The following is a 16,755-nucleotide window of genomic DNA, read 5'->3' as shown; positions in this document are numbered from 1 at the left end:
TAGGCCCGTGAGCCACAACTACTGAGCCTGCGCGTCTGGAGCCCGTGCTCCGCAACGGGAGAGGCCGCGACAGTGAGAAGCCCGCGCACCACGATGAAGAGTGGCCCCCGCTCGCCGCAACTAGAGAAAGCCCTCGCACAGAAACGAAGACCCAACACAGCCAAAAATAAATAAATAAATTTATAAAAAAAAAAAATGCAATCGAATCAACAAAGGGACAGGCCAAAAAATCCTTTAACTAGACCAGGACAAAAGGGTTATGGAAAATGGTATGTTTAGGAGCTCTATAACCCTTATGGACCTTTCTATGCCTCTGTTTTCTTATCTGCAAAAATGAAGGTTGAGGTAAGGATTAAGTATAATCCATGTAAAGCACTTGCAACAGTGCCTGCCATGCAATAGGCACTCAACAAACATTAGCCACTGTTAGTATTAGTTAAGGATGAGATTACATAGAAGTCAAAAGGGATGCTCTGAAAATTTAAGTGAAAAAGGGTTTTCTAGATGGCAGCTTCCATTTGTGTTTTCAATGAAGTCTGGCTCACAGCATAGCACCCTGGAATCAGATCTGGGTTCAAGTGTCAGGCCCACTTCCTACCAGCTGTGTGACTTTGGACAAGTGGCTCAACGTCACTGAGCTATAATTTTCTCAGCTGTAAAATAAGGATAATAATACCTACCCTGTAGTATTGATGAATGAATTACATATGACAATGTACGGAAGTGTGCAGCACAGTGATTCCATAGGTGCATCCTAGGAGCCCAACAAATGATGGCTTTAATCATCATCTTGTATTTTCCAGCCTTTGCGATCGCATCCTTGGGAGCCCAACCAAGAAGTGACAGTACCTTCTAATGGGGGTGATGGGCAGAGTCCCCAGTGCTTAATAGAGACTAAGCCATGGTAATCCCATCGTAATCCTACCGTTGGTGAGTCTAACAGCCACAAGGCAATTTAGCTGGGTGAGGATGGAGCCTCAGCTTTGACCAACACTGGTGTCCCAAAGAAGTAGCCACAAGGCAGGAATTTTATCTACCTGGTTATTGAGATTATCTCATTCCAAAGGCAAAAACATGGTATCTTGGCTTGGCTGTTGGTCCCCGGTGACAAGTGCCACGGGGCTACAAAATAACTACATGCCACCACCCCCATTTCTTTTTAACTACATTTTGTTTTACTGCATTTTTTGATTATGAAACTATTAAAGAATCACAGCAAAAACTATATAAAAATATAAAATAAAAAGGGAAGGACTGCCTATGTTCCTACCAATAAGAAATAGTCCCTTTTAACATTTTTGTGCACGTTGCTTCAGATTTTTTTCTTTATACATATATGCTCCTCCACACGCTTTGCCATCATTTTAAAAAAAATGAGCTCATAACCTACATACAACTTCATCACTTGTGTGTTCACTTAATATATCTATTTCTGTGTTTGCCTGACATCATTTTTAATGGCTGCATAGTAATCCATCAAATGCAGACTTCATAAATTATTGATCTATCCTCCAACCAAAGGCACTTAGGTTGTTTCCAGCCTTTTGCTATACTAAACAACACCAGACTGAGTATTCTCACATAAACCTCTATGCACAATTGTCCAATTACTTCCTTAGAAATGGCATTGATGGGTCAACAAGTGTACAATTTTTAAATGCCTTATGAAAAAAACAAAACAAAGGAGCTAGCCTTGCTGAGATGGGAGGGTGAGAGAGCCATTTTAGTAACAGAGAGACACTGTCTTTTAGGCCCAGGCAAACAAAACAGCCTTCTGTTGGCCTTCTCCCCTGCCTTCCTCTCATTCACCTACTGGGAAACACGTCTCTGTCACTAATGAAAACAACTAAATCCTCTTGTGCAAAATCCAGGGTCAAATAGCAAGCGTCTGTGAGACAAAACTTGGGGTGTCATCTGGAAATGCAATGTGAAGGATCAGCAGGAAGTGGCTTATAAAAGCAACAAACTCTCCCAAACGGCTCCCACGAGCCCACCACTTGGCCCCCCTGATGCGCAGGGCGGGCAGGCAGTCACCTCAATGACCTCAACTGAGGACCCAGTGGATAGGGGAGACTAGTCACAAGGGCACGCCATAAGAAAGAGAAGCCACCCCACGCTCCATCCTGAATTCTGAGGAACCCACCAACAGGATGAAAACCACAAATGGATGCAGATGCACTCAAGTGTCCCGCGTGTATACACACAGACACAACCAATGAGGGCGTAACAGAAACACAGTCCCTGGGCTAAGAGAAAGTTACAGGAAATAAAATTCCAAAATGCTGCATTAGGTACATATAAACATGGAGACAGAAAGGGCTCTCAGTCCTGCTGCTTGCTGGCAGGGGGACCTTGGGCAAGTCCCTTATGGGCCCTCTATGGCCAGGTAACAAAGAAGCTCTAGGCTTAATTACAGAGATCTGATTAACTTTGGGTTTTGGTATTTTGAGTTTTCTTTCCCTGGCTATGGTGTTTTAATTTCTATTTTTACAATCTTTAAAAAAAAAAAATCTCCCTTTCAGTGATTGTCTACCATCTGTCCTGGGAGCTTGCATTGTTTCATACTCATTTAGTCCTGACTACTCCCTTGGAAGGTATATGTTATTCTTACTTTTTGCTCTAAACGTGCTTGAGGTCACACATCTAACTGGAATAAAGATGGTTCCTGGTTTTATCCTCATGGTACAGAGGAGTTACTCAATAAATAGCTCATGGTTGAATGAATAAATGCACACATGAATGAATAAATTATGTTGTAGACTCCTTTCTAAACCCATGAAGTTTTCACTATATAAGACTCCTTCTACACATGTCTTTTTAATAGCAGTTATCTCAGAATCTTTTTTGAAAATTAGACATACATCAACAATCAGAAGTGAGCAAGACTTCTATTCTATAGGAAACAGGTGTCACCACCACAGTGCCCTGTTCTGGGAAGACTGCCATAATCCAGCACCTAAAGGGTTACACCTAGCTCAGCAGAGGGCTTCCAGGGGCCTGCTCCCAGGCTTGGGTGACCTCAAATTCTGATGGTTTCTTGTTGAATATATAGGGTATCACTCCTGGAAATAAGTAACTTAACATCCCAGGCCTACAGTTTTTGCTCACCCGGGTAGAATTAGCATGTTGACCTAGAGCTAGTTTCCTCTAGCTCGAACATTCCATCACCCTCTGAGAAGAGAAGATGGAAAGCAGTGAAGGAGAAAGCCAAGTCCAGGGCAGAGGCAGCACTGGCTATGGATAGTGGTTACTGCCCTAAATCCAACTTTAGCGGGAACTCTCACATTTAGCTCAACTTCTGAATCACCTGGAACACTTAGTAAACCCACTGATTCTTGCTCTATTTCACTTCCCTGCAAGAGGTGTTTGTTTGTTTAAAGACTCTGCATGAGGCTCCCAGGGTACTTCTAAAGTTTATCTCTGATTATCAACCACTGCTCTTAGTAGGGGAAATCCCTGAAGCTGAATGAATTGACATTTGCAGAGAGGATATTTTCCCCTCTGGCCAGAGGGAGTTCTCCCACCCCCACCAACTTTCACTCCCTGTGCCAAGGCTACCTGGTTTTGGAGGTTTCCGTGACCTGCTGGTCCATCCCTCTAATGGCTGCTGGTGAACTGTGCCATATTCCAAAGTTCTCTCCAACTGTTCTGAGCCGCCTGCATCTGAATTCAAAGAAGGGGTGCAGAAGCAGCTGGAAGAGAGAAACCAGAGTGGCATAGTCCAGCAGCAACCTTTGAAAGAGCCAATCAAAACTGCCAGGCTTCTGATTCATCACACGGGGTGAAGGAAGGGCCTGTCATATCGGTCACTGGCAAGCAAAAACCAGAAAGAAAACTAAAAGTTGGCACTGGTGATTTGAAAGGTGGCACTCAAAGGCCCCCACCAATAATTAGATCCCAAATAAAGCTGTTCTGAAAAATTAAGGCATCTTGTGTTGTCCTCAATCTTTACTTTTTCAGATTCCCTCCTTTTTGTGTTTTTAACTGAACTTGACAATGACTTGTCCTCTAGTCCAGAAAATCAAATGTCTATTTACTTGGATAATTAAACTGAAAAATGAACCCTGAGGATTTTTGGAATGATAGCATTAAGAAAGACTTTTCTCTTCCTCTCTTGAATCACATATTTCCTTTTTATTACATGATATATGTATGTTTTAGACACATGTATAAAATATGCACTGGCTATTTCAGATTTGGGAATTCAAGAAGTAAAGGTCAACATTCTTACTAGCATGGTCAAAAAGATGTGATAAATGTCTTGCCATTGAACTTGCCAGCAGCTGGCAGTCTTGGCACCCTGGCTATTGTTTCTGAGTACACCCCTCCCTCAGACTCCCACCTCCACCCCTTGGCTCTGCAGAGAGTCTAACTGACAGAATATTTTAGTTAAGTTCCATCTAGCCCTGGTGGTTAAGAACACAGGACTGGATGGGATAAAGCCGAAAGACTTAACGATGCCATATGCTACAACTTGACTACATCAGGTTATAAGCAGCCAATGTCATCCTTTGTTAAAGGATTCACTTTAGAAGTAATAATTCCAGGAGAGAATAGGACATCGCACTGTCACAGTGGAAGAACCTGATACAGATACAAGATGAAACAAGTGATCATTTTAGGAAAACCCCCTTTGTCTTGAATTTTGGTCTTATCTGGAGAAGCCAGAAAGACCCTGAGAAGTTATTTAGTTTGGGGAAGCAACTTTTGAAAATAAAGAATAGGGAGAGGGATAAATTTTCAGAAACAGGAAGTCCAAGAATAAAAAAGATGGTATTTTAACCAACACCCTAAAACACAGGACCAAATACATGGATGGTTTCTAATGATACACTATCATCAGAGAGAAAGTAACTAGGCTTCAAAGACAGTGAAAGGGTGCTTCAGGACTGCAGAATGAGAAGCATACAGAAGCATAAGCTTTCCAGTGTGCCCAGAGGACACACCCCTGACATTGGCCAAGTGTGTCAGCACCAAGCCTCAAAGAATCTGACCAGGATGGAGGAAGATCTATGGTGGACATATGTGCATTCGACTGACACCTGACAGTGCAACCCACAGCTCCATTCCTATATTTCCTGAAGCCACACAACATTAACTAAACTGAAGTTGATTGGAAAATTCCAATAAACATATAGAAGTTTTTGTGCGTTGCATCTGTAAGACTTTTTCGTAACCCTACATTGTTAAAAAAAAAAAAAAGTCCAAATGAATAGAAAACACCAACACAGCAAGAAAACACAAGCAATTGCTGATTGAGGATACGGCGACAATAGCCTCAAGACATTACTAAAGCATAATCCTAAACGTGAGCAACTTCAGCAAAAGAGGCAGCTCTGCCCAGAGTGGGCTTGGAGTCGCTGCTCTTTGAGTTCGAATCCTGGATTTGTCACTTATTCACTGTGTGACCTTGGACAAGTTACTAAACCTCTTCATAGTTTCCACATTTGTACTGATACAATGGGGATATACCTACCTGGCTTGAAGACTGAATAAAAGACAAAAGTAAATGGTAGCGCTCTGTAGCCTGTGAAAGAGCTACATCTTTGTATCCTGGCAATTAACCCAGCTCACACAGCGGGGGTCTCTGCTTAAGGAAGAAGCAAATACCTGAGGTGTCACACGCACGCCTTCCTGTTGAGGGCTCTCTGTGAGGGGTGCTGCGCCTATAGATAACGTGGGGTTTGTTTTGTTCCTCTTCATCTTCTTGCTCATCAATGGACAGCAGTGGTTCAATAAAATAATCCCCATCGTGGGACCGGAATGTGCCCAGCTGCAAATCAAGAGAGATGAGAGGTTGATTTAATATAACTCAGCCACTGGGAGGAAAAGGACAGTGGAATGTTGCCAAGTGAATGGCATCATTTACCCAATCCCTTTCCCATGAGGGCTGCTTAAACTGAAAAGTCTTCCTGACATATTTGGAGAAGCAGTTGTGTTTTTTGTCTGTTTTTTTTGGGTTTTTTCCCACTCTCTGCCGTATCAGTACCTTACCCTTGATTGGACTCTACTTTACTGCACCTGCTATCCACACCTGTCTGTAAGAAATACTTCCTTGGTGCTCAAGTTCTAATTATATACACTCCTACAGACTGTTGAAAGAGAGTGTTTCTGTGCATTAAGACAGCCTGGAAGCTCAGGGACAAGTATCAGCTCCAAAAGCAAAGCCTACCCACGGAAGCCTTATTATGACTTCAAAATCGAAAGCATATGTTGACCACAAGGCACTCAATGTGGTGCCACCTGTGACACTGGCACACGAGTCTCTTACCACCCTTTCCCTTGGCCATAGGGAGTGACATGGGATAAGACTTTGCAGTCAGGCTGCCAGGGGTTCCAATCCCAGCACTGCCACTTACCCACCCACCTTGGGCAAGTTCCTTAACTGCTCTGAGCTTCAGCTTCCTTGTTTATCAATTAAGGACAAAAATACTTACTGTCACTTATTGTGCAGATTAATAAGATAATGCATGTGAAGTGCTTAGCAAAGTGATAACCTTGTAAGGGCTTAGAACATGAGTGGCTTTTGGTGTTGGCAGGGTTAACCTCTAACCACCAGGATACAATTTGCGTTTGCCAATCACTCTAAGCACCTTGAAAGAGGTAACTCTTTCTCCTCCCCTTCCCACGTACCAACAAGTTTTGCAAATGATAAATGGTGATTCAAAGTTGAACCACCCAAACAAAACATTACAAGAACACTAAAAAGTTCCCCATGCCATGCCGGTGGGCAGTGTTTCAAGGGAAATATCAAGCTCTTCTCTCTTTCTCCATTGTTCCTTTTCCCTCAGTGGCGGGAAAAAGGCAGAGGCCTTGGACTTTCCCCTGGACACAGGGAAATGAATGTCCTTGAACGTCAGCAGCAGCACGAGCGTCATCCAGGAGTTAGTTAGATACTCAAATAATCGCACTCCACCCCAAATCTGATCTACTGAATCAAAGTATCTGGGGGTAGGGCCCAGGAATTGAAATTTTAGAATTCTTAGGCATGATAAAGTTTTCAAGCACTTGGCTAAGACACTGGGGTTCCCAAACCCAGATAAGTGTCAAAATTGCCTAGGAAGTTGAAAAAAAAATTAGATTTGGGGCGCTACCCTATATCTGCAGATTTGGAATTTCCAGTGGTGAGGACTAACATCTGTATTTTTTTAAAAAGCTCTCCATGTGGCTCATGAACCACTGACTTAAAGAGAAGACAGCTCTAGTGTAGTCTGGTGTCAAAATAAGAGACAGAGTAACTGGTGTCCAGAGAAGAAGTGATTTAACAAGTTTATTTTCACCCAGGCACCTCTCTCCATTTTCAACATACAACTCCGGTGTTCTCTGAGCACAGAGCAGGAAGCTGACTACAACATGGGAAAGCTACTAGAGACAGGCTATAAATACTGAGAAAGAATCTGGGAGCCCATCTGGTGAAGATCTGGCACCTTTGATTATTGAAAGGGGAAACTGAGGCCCAGAGGGAGGAACTGGCTTATCCCCTTTAGTGATACAGAAGCAGCTGAATAGTACCCATGGTGAATCTAGAACTCAGGTACCCTGACTCTAGTCCAGTGCTTTAAAAACAAACAAACAAAAACTTTGAAATTCTCTTTAAGAACAAAGATTCATTCTCTGGCCCATGGTTAAGAGTACGGGTCAGAAGGATTGGGTGGGAACCCCAACTCTGCCACTTACTAGCTGTGAAACCTCCAGCAAGGCCCCAACTCTCAAAGCCTCAGTGTCCTCATAGGCAAAATGGGTTGTTTCAAGGATTGGGCTGTTGTAAGGATTTAGATGAAATAATGCATACATAAAATACTTATTGTAGTACAAGACACATAGTAAGACTTCAATAAATGGTATCTATATGAAGTCAAATTAATTTTGGGGCTGATTCACAAAACAATTGCTTGACTGAAGAGTAATCCTTTCTTGGGTAAGGTGACCATTTATCCAAACACAGGTACTAAGTGCTTATAATATACAAGGCTCCAATACGGGAGAGAAATGAATTGATGCTGACCTTACTGCCAAGGAAAAGGGGATAGAACACGTGTTCCAAGAACCATACGACAAGGGACAGCATACTAAACATCAAAGAGAGATGGAGGTAAGAGACTATGAAAGTGGAGATGGAGAGATGACAGCAGTCTGAAGGACGACAAAGAGGTTTCCTGGGGAACAAGATACCTTAGTTACACTTTGAAAGAAGGGTATGATTTGAGCATGTGAAGCAGAGTGAGATCACCAAGTAAATCCAAAGGCCCAAAGGCTATGAGGTAGAACTAGGACGGGAGGGAAATGCAGAGAAATGCGTGAGAGCAGGTTGCCTGAAATGCAGGATTTGTGAAGGAAAGCTTAACAGATGAGACTGGACATGTGGATGTGCAAGGGGTGAGGAGGTACACTGTCAATGGTCTGAAGTGCCAGATGGAGGAGTTTATAGTCATTCACTAGGCAGTGGGGCGGTCTGTGAAGTAAATGAACAGGGTAGCCCACGCGATCTTGTGCCTTGTCATCATTAATCTGTTAGTAGTGTGTGGCAGGGATTAAAAAAAAAAGACCAGAGAAGAAGCCAGATGGAAATATTTCTTAGACATCAGTCCTAATGACAGAGGAAGAGAGAGGGAAAGAGCTCTACAGTCATAGTAGGGATGCTCAGAACAGGTGAGAAACGCATCTGAGAGGGAATTCAGGGGAACTAATAACTGACCGGTGGGGTGACGGGAGGGGGGAAGGTTGGCATGTCTCACTCTGAAGAGTGAAAGATTTCCAGGAAGGTTTCCTGCGTGGGCCACGAGGAACATCAGGATACTATTAGTACTGAAACGGTAAGGGGACATCTTGGGAGGAAAGATAAATTCCAGGAGGAAGACAAAAGGGCAAGGGTTGTGGAGCTAGATTCGTCCCTGAAGACAGAAACAGCCAGCTCGCATATTTTTCATATGTATGCCAGACCTTGCCCCCCCCCAAAAAAGGGCCAGATTGCAAATTAAACGCAATATAAATGGACTCCTCAAGGTCTATACAGTCAGTCCTTCTGAAGTCCCGGCCCTCAGTTCCCTGAGAGAGTTACTACTCCGAAGTTAACACGTGCGAGTTACCACCTAAAATTGCCAATAGCAATTAAGGTTCTGCGCAGTAAAACATACCGCTACTGGGGCCACTCAGCGGGGTGTGGAGGCGGGGAGGGAGGAGGAGTAAAGGCTGTTTACAAACTTGACGTACACACGTAGCCCTATCCGTAAGGTTCCGGAATTGTGGGTTACAACCTTGGGATCTGGGGACACTCTGATGCTCTGGGTTCCGGCACCTGACTTGTGCCCACCCAAACGCCAACCTTGCTAAGAACAGAAAGATTCCAGGCGTCTTGGGGCAGCGGTGACTCACCGCAGCACCCCCTCCCCTTCGCCTAACTGCCGTCTCCGCCCACCCCCAAACCATCTCAACAACGCACGGCGGCTCTGGGAGCTTTGCTGGGGGCTAAAGGCGTTCATCTTCGTCCTCGCATCTCAAAAGGCTAAGCCTCCCCCCTCCGAGTCTTCAAGCTTGCCTCGCTCCCCACCCGACCCCTCGGTTGAGCAGCGGAGATAGATGAGACATCCAGATGCGGGACTCGAGCCACTCATAGCAGCGCGTGGAGGGGGCAGCCAAGAGCCCCGGGTAAGTATCCAAGCTCCCACTTCGAAAAGGTAACGATGGGGAGTTAATGGGTGCTCTGGGGAAAAGTAATACTATCACGGGGGCGCAGAGCGCCGAGCGCCGAGCGCCCGTGCGCTGGGAGAGTCTGACCTGCGATAGTTTCTGCGTCATAGCGCGAGGCACAAACGCACGTCGCTTGGGAAAGTCCTAGAACAGCTCTTGCTCGGGTCAGAACCTTACAGCGGGTCCTCAAACATCAAGAGGGGAGAGGGCGGATACCGCGTGGGCCGACTGGAGAGCAAGTGGGGCGGGGGGGGGCGTAACTAAGCAGGGGGTAGGGGTACCAACTTGGATTCCCTGCTAAGTGCGTATTTTGCAGTGCAGAGAGGTGGCCGCCCCGCCCTCTCGCCTTCCCTCTCTAGGGAAACGCGCGCCGCAGGCTCTTTTCCGATTCTTTGGCACCCCATGGGTGGTGGAAACCCCAAAAGAACTGAAACCTCCTCCGGGCAGCCTCTCCAAGCTCTCTCCCAGTACTTCTGCTTCTTGGGGCCACCCCACCAGCAGGGTGCAGAGTCGCACTGCGCCGCACCCCCATTCCCAGTTTCCTCCCTAATGCAAAGCGTCCAGGGAAGGCTCCGCCCCATTCCCCGCCCCCTGAGCCCTCGGCCCACCCTTCCGTTCCTGGGACGGGACCTGTTCCCTGTCAATCCAGTTCAGCCTCAGGGTTCCTGGCGCGTGAAAAAAGGCCCTGAGAGAACGTGGGGACTCCAGATTACTCAGCGCCCTCCAAGACACACGGAAGGAACTCCCCGTACCCGTGCCTGGGGATTCTCAGCCCACACCCCCGACTCAAGATTCGCCAATAAGGAGTCGGGTTCTCCCTGCGCTCAGCTGCTCCGCTCCTGGGCGGCCGAGTTTGCAGCAAGGAAGGACAACTCTCTCCGAGTTTGGAAACCGACTTCCCAGCCACCTACCGGTGTGGGGCAACACTCAACTGAGTCGAATTCGGACCCTAGAAAGCTCCGAAACATCCAGAACTCCCCGGGGTCGGATGCGTGCACTCCTCTCGCGCACTCACCGGTGTAGCCACCCAAAGCGTAGGACGCAAACAAGTTTGTAGCTGATACTTAACGCCAGAGCAGAGACGGCGCAGTGAGGGTCTTAGGCGAGAGAGCAATTAAGTCTCCTAGAAGCGGGTGAGGAGGCGAGAGGGCAGGGGAGGGGTGCGCGTCCACTTACCATTCCTGAGCAGAGGCTGATGACGGCCGTGTGCTCGGACTTGGTATTGACATGGCCTTTGTAGAAACAGTGCTTGAGTTCCGCTTCCTCCTCAGAATAAAACTTCGTCTGGTTCACCCCGGGTGCCCCGAGGAGGGTGACAGTGAACATTGGAGCGATAAATCCGGCATGGGCGGTGAGATTAAATAGAAATTGCTGGCCGAAGGCGGAGAGGCGGTAATGCGCTTGGGTGTAGGTAGCGGAGGAAGACGAGGAGGCGACGGCAGGCCAGGGGTCAGAGGCAGAGTTAAGGCTCCGTCGCCTTCTTTTGAAGTGTACGTTCGTGGGAAAGGGTTCTCCGAGAGCGTTCACTCGGATGGGAGACGCGATTTCGTATTCGCTCAGTGTCTCTAATAGTTTCACTGCAGAGAGAATCAGAGGCACATGAACCAATAATTCAATTTTCCGCAAGTTTTAATTAAAAAATGAAGTGGGCGGTTTCGTCCTGAGTTATTTTCCAGCTTCCCCCTCCTCCCCCCCATTTGAGTCAATCCCTTCACCTTCAGTCACTGGACATATATTTGCTGAACACCTACTATGTGCCAGGAACAGTGTTAGGCGCTGTCGGAGCCAGACAATAAGTCAAAACACATAACATGATTACAGATCCTGACAAATACCCTGAATAAAATAAAACACGCCACGATGTGGTGCCCCCAGTTACTAAGTAACTGTAGTTTGGGCCTGGGGTGGGGAAGGAAAAAGATCCGGCTAAAAGAAGGGGGAGACGACAAAGTTCGTTCCACAGTGTGTCTCTCTCTAGAAATAGGCTGGGAATGACCTAAAGATGGGAGAGGCTGCAAAGCGGGAAACAATTCTTTCTAGGAAAAGGAGAAGAGAGAGAGAGAGGCCTCCGCTGCGGGGTGCCCGCTGTCGGACACGGAGGCTGGGGAGCTGGCGACAGGGGCGGAGGGGTCCCGGTGGCCGAGCCTTGTTACCTTGCCTCGGGTGCAGCCTGTCCCTGCGCACGGCCGCCGCGGCGTCTGGGCTCCCCGTCTCGGCCAGGTCCCGCACTAGGAGCGTTAGCAGTGTGGCCCAGGATACAAACTGCATGGTGCTCCCCACCCCTCCCCCGCCGCCCCCACTCCCCCCTCCCTCCTGCCCTCCTTGGCGGCTGCGGCGGCGACGCTAGGCAGCGGCCGCGAAGAGCGCTCGGAGCCCGCCGCCCGCCGCCAACTTTTGACTTTAGGAGTCGCTGAGGTCTCGCGGCGAGGGTCCCGTCTGCGCTCGGCTGAGCAACGCTGCCGCCTGCCGAGAGCTGAGCCGCTCGGGCCGCAGGAGGAGCCGGAGGAGGAGGAGGAGGAGGAGGAGGACTGGGGCTCGGCTGCCCGGCCGCATAATGTCCAGGGAGCGGGCAGGAGAAGGCGCGGAACGTGCGCTCCGAGGCGCGCCGGGCGCCCTGTGCTGGCGGGGATAGCGGAGCGGCTTCTTGAATGGGGGGCTGGGGGGCGGAGGCGGGGGGGGGGCCGCGGGTCCTCCGCTGCTCAAGTACCCAGGTCCCCGCCTCTAGGAGGAGAGGGGAGGAGAAAGCGGCGGGAGCGGGGACCGCCTCCTCCCAGATCGAGTCCGTTCCTCGGCCGCCCGTGCGGGACTCGTGCTCCCAGAGGCGCCGGGAGCGCTGGGGCAGCCCATTGCGGTCCCGCCACCACACCGGGACGGGCTTTCCTGAGACTCCCTGCCCTGGGGACAGAGAGCGGAGAAAGTTCTCTCCCTTTCCTGGCGCTCCCAGTCTGTCTCTCTCCCGTCTCCTCTCTTTCCCCCTGCCGAATCTCTCTCCCTCGCCCTGTGTCTCTGTGCCGCTCTGTCTCTGTCTCCCCCTTTCCCCCCTTGTGGTCTCTTCCCCCACTCCCTCTCTAGTTTCCGCATCTCCCCCTTTCTTTTTCTTTTTCTCTGCTGTCCCCATCCCTCCCTCTTCTCTTTCCCCCTTTATGAATTTCTGTCCCTGACTACCCCCTTCTTTTGCTTTCTTACAAGTGAAAGTGGCCCAGCGCAGGAGCGCCTTCCCTTCCTACAGTTTCTCACTAGGGACGAGATTTGGCATCGGAGCTCCGCTCTTGGTTTAATCGCCTCAAGTCAAGAGGTTTAGAGTTGGGGTTCTTATTTTGCAGTTCGCGGTGTGTTTCAAATCCATGGTCTCCTTAAAGTTTCTCAAAGCTTTAAAGCTGTGCTTTTCCCAACCTCCGTCCCCATCGCGAGAAGGTCCATAGCTTTCTGTACATCTCGGGCCCAAAAAAGGTTAAGAACCGCTCTGGGCAGCGAGAGGAGGCGGGGACTTAGGCGCCCCCGAGTGCCTCCGGGTTTAGAGATATGGGCATGGGGCAGGGGGCGGGAGGAGTGCGAGGGGACTGTCGTGGACTCGAGGGGAAGCACCAGTGCCTGGAGGGATTTCTCAATCACTTCCGCTTGCTTTTTGCCAGAGAGATGCTTGGAGCAGCTCAAAGCTGACACTTCAAGCTATAACTACCTCTGCCTTGGGATGCATATTTGGAAGTCAGAAGAATTCATGCCAGAGAGGGAGGATGTGGGGATGTGGTTGCGGGGGGGGGGGGTCGGGGGGGGGGAGGAAAGAGAGAGGGAGAGAGGTGTTTAACTCCTGATGTTTCAAACAGTTTCTGTAAAAATGAGGATTTGCCCAAAAGTCCCAGAATGAGAGTTTTCTGTTGCTTGGTAGGCTGGCACTCAAGGTTGAAAATACCAAAGATTGCCAACACCGGGGACCAAATAGCAATATTCTACATATGTCCACTACTCTGGAAACATTAATGCATATATTTCTCCTGGAGGAGGGAAAAATGACTTGGCAAGACTGAAATTTCCTAAAGAAGTTGTTAACCCAGATAGACCAATGTTGCCATTATCTGTCTGACTGGGATTTAGGATGGGTACACAACGTAAAGATGGCAAAACAGAAATACCTGTCAAGTGCACAATCAGATTTTTAAAGGGTAACATTTAAAGCTTTTTCTTAAACCTTCAAAGTAATTGACTAAAAGACATTTCTGCTAATACACAATCTTTCTTTCCATTATGTAATAAAAATTCCTCACAGTGTCTGAGGTTTGCTGAGAGTTTAGCAAGGGACAGAAAAATATCAAGAAATCAAACTATTAGGTGATTCCTATGGAAAATATTCTAGGACAACCACTATAAAATTACTCAAAAATGTAGCACGTGTTCAGTATTTCCCATTAAACAATTTTCCTCTTTTTCAATTTAAATCCCTCCTGCTAGAGAATCTAACAGTATAGAAATTATATGTAAGGGTAGAAGTTTCCTTTGTGTACTCTTTCTCCCTAGTTTTCTTTCTAGGACTTGGCATTAAAGGATGAACTTTGTTTATGGTTCTTTAAAATGCTCCTAATACAACCAATCACTTCCACAGCTAATAGGGATGAAAAATACAAAGTATCTCTTGCAACCTTCTGAGGTGACCAAGAGCCTGGATTTCTAAGTTTCTCATCCTCAGTGAGTCTGTTCATCCTTTCTTAAGTGTTATTTGCTTACCTCTGAATTTATATCTATAAACAAGTCTCAAAAAAAATCTTAGTAAGATGTTTGAAATTGTAAGAAATTAATAGGTAGATTGAGCTAACTAAATAATTCAGGTCAAAATCTGAATAATAACAATGATAATAATCAACTTTGAGTACATACCATGTGCTACACCTTGTGCATTTAATACAGCATTTAATTCTTACAGCAGCCCTATGAGGCAGGCAGTATTAGTAATTTCATTTTACAGTTAAGGATATTAAGGTTTAAAGAGGTAAAATAATTTGATAAGGGTCCCCCAACTAGTGAGAGACAAACTCTGTTTGTCTCGAACTCTGTTTGAGATTCAAACTCTGTTTCAGCAGTTTAGTCCAAGTTCATAATTATCATATATAATGAATAAATGAGAAATGTTGCTAGGTTTTGGGGGGTTGGTTTGGGTGAGGGTGGCTAAAATCATCAAGAGAATTGTCTCAACTGTCTTTGCTATGTATGATTTGTTTTTGGCTCTCTTACTCCTTTCTCTAAGGTTGAGTATTTCATGATAATCCTCTTAATCTATTTCATTCATATTTCATGATGTTTCCCTCAGCATCTAGTACAGGGCTGGCACATAGTAGGAGCTCAAGAAATGTTTATTGAATGAATGAATAAATATAAACCTTCTATTTTGTTTCAATTGTGCTAAAATGACTTCTTTATCATATTTATAATATGTAATTATTGTATTAATGTATATAAATATATGTGATATATAAATAAATAATACAAATTAATAAGTGATAAATAAATTTATACTTGATATCCTTTTAAGGAATATTTGCCACCAAATTTTAGGCTGGAAACTGACTGGAATAACTGTTTAGGAAAGAATCACAGCTACATGACTTTTTAGATTTTTGGTACTTGCGTTAAAATTGTGTACAAATTAAAATGTATGTGTATTGAGCCTCAAAACAACCAATAAAATGTAAATTATGAAAAAAAATATATGTACATGCAGTTTGGAAGTTGGTTCTACAAATAAGAATGTAAAATTACCTGAGTGCAGGAGGGGAGATTGGATTCTGTAATAGCTGGCCCCTCACAGAAGTTTGCTCTGAAGGAAGAACAGCTTACTGAGATCACCTGGAGTTAATGGAAAGACAGATGTTAGCCCATTTTCTTCTCCCAGGCTTTACTGGAATTGAATGTTATTGTATGTTAAATGGGAAGCTTCTTTGGCTGCTGCTTCATGAAAACTGAATCCCAGAGGAGTGATGATGGAGATTAGTCACTAGGGAGAGATAGTCTGGTCAACAGAAATGCGAAAGATGACATCACAAATGACTTTGCAGAACACCAGTGAAAAGAACAGGAAGGAGATTTGAAGCAACTTTCCACAGAAAGGGAAAACCCACACCCAAATGATAGGGAGACACCAGGAGGCAGAATTAAAATGAATTGTTTCCCGAGTGGTCAGCAGTAAGTGGTTTCAGGAATAGGTAAGTCCGTGGTACTGGGTAGCATAGGATTCAGGTAAATGAAGCACCAAGCTGGTGATGATCAAACTCTGCAGCCCTGAGTAACACCCTCTTTGATCCAGTTTCATGTTTGCAGAGTGGAGGTGGGGAGAAACTGTGTCATCTTAAACTTGCCACAGGGGAAATGATCTTAGTGTATTTTTTAAAGCCTTCCAAATACTGACTTCAAGCGTAGCATAACATAGAGAAAGTAGTTTATATCATTTATAATAATAACATGAGATTCTTTGCATTCAGTTCCTACTTTGTGCTCATTATTTACTCCTCATAGCAGTCCTGCTGTCTGGGTTCTACTCTCTCCATTTTACATATGATGAAAATTAGACTCAGCAAAGTTAAGTGACCTACCCAACATTACAGAGCTAGAATGTGCTGAGCTGGGATTTGACCAGGAATCAGTTTACCTGCAAAGCTTGCCATCTCTGTGAATTAGAGCAGCCTAGTGACAGAAAGACGGTCACCTAATTGTTCTTGATCGTTCAGCCTTTATACCTGGCCTGATGAGTATGATCTGTCAGAACATCCTTTCTTTAATTTGAATGCTAAACCTAAAGTTCTAAATAACTCCTCTTGAGCCTGTGTGGAATATCATAGTCTGGTCTTTATGATGGCTCTAGACAGCTCATGACTAGCTTATGGCAATTCTACAAAGGTGTTTACATACCACGTGCTCCTTTCCTACTTATCATTCCAGAAGACCATATTTTAGCTATTGCCCAGGCTTTGGAGCCCCAAATGAATCCCACTAATAATCAGTTGAAACACGTAGGGCCCCAGATCCTTATTCTGCCCCCTCTAGTATCCGTGGAATGCGACCTTCAGACCTGGGTTCAACATC

General features: G+C 46.1%; 2 protein-coding genes across 23 annotated transcripts in view; one reads left to right on the top strand and one right to left on the bottom strand.

The window, feature by feature from the left end:
- The window catches only part of ADAMTS9 (ADAM metallopeptidase with thrombospondin type 1 motif 9), a 181,863-nt gene extending 168,447 nt beyond the window's left edge, over positions 1-13,416 (bottom strand). For all 6 annotated transcript variants that reach the window (XR_014232106.1, XR_014232107.1, XM_082344613.1 and 3 more), the window contains exons 1-3: positions 11,841-13,416; positions 10,864-11,264; positions 5,611-5,773 (exon numbers count right to left, since the gene is read on the bottom strand). Coding sequence is in view for 4 of the 6 variants with exons in the window: in XM_082344613.1 (XP_082200739.1) it covers positions 5,611-5,773; positions 10,864-11,264; positions 11,841-11,955 (679 nt within the window). In the remaining 2 variants the exon portion in view is untranslated. The remainder of the gene's footprint in view (positions 1-5,610; positions 5,774-10,863; positions 11,265-11,840) is intronic.
- Positions 5,782-16,755, top strand: part of LOC309606953 (uncharacterized protein) — a 431,574-nt gene continuing 420,600 nt past the window's right edge. For 15 of the 17 annotated variants that reach the window (XR_014232129.1, XR_014232130.1, XR_014232131.1 and 12 more), the window contains exon 1: positions 5,782-9,645. The gene's annotated coding sequence lies outside the window, so the exon portion shown is untranslated. The remainder of the gene's footprint in view (positions 9,646-16,755) is intronic. The other 2 variants (XR_014232143.1, XR_014232144.1) reach the window with 1 other exon arrangement.

This window comes from Balaenoptera borealis, assembly GCF_965194805.1.
Source record: "Balaenoptera borealis genome assembly, chromosome: 12".
NCBI lineage: Eukaryota > Metazoa > Chordata > Mammalia > Artiodactyla > Balaenopteridae > Balaenoptera > Balaenoptera borealis.
Note: the sequence above shows the minus strand (reverse complement) of the source record. Positions and strands in the feature narration are given on the sequence as shown.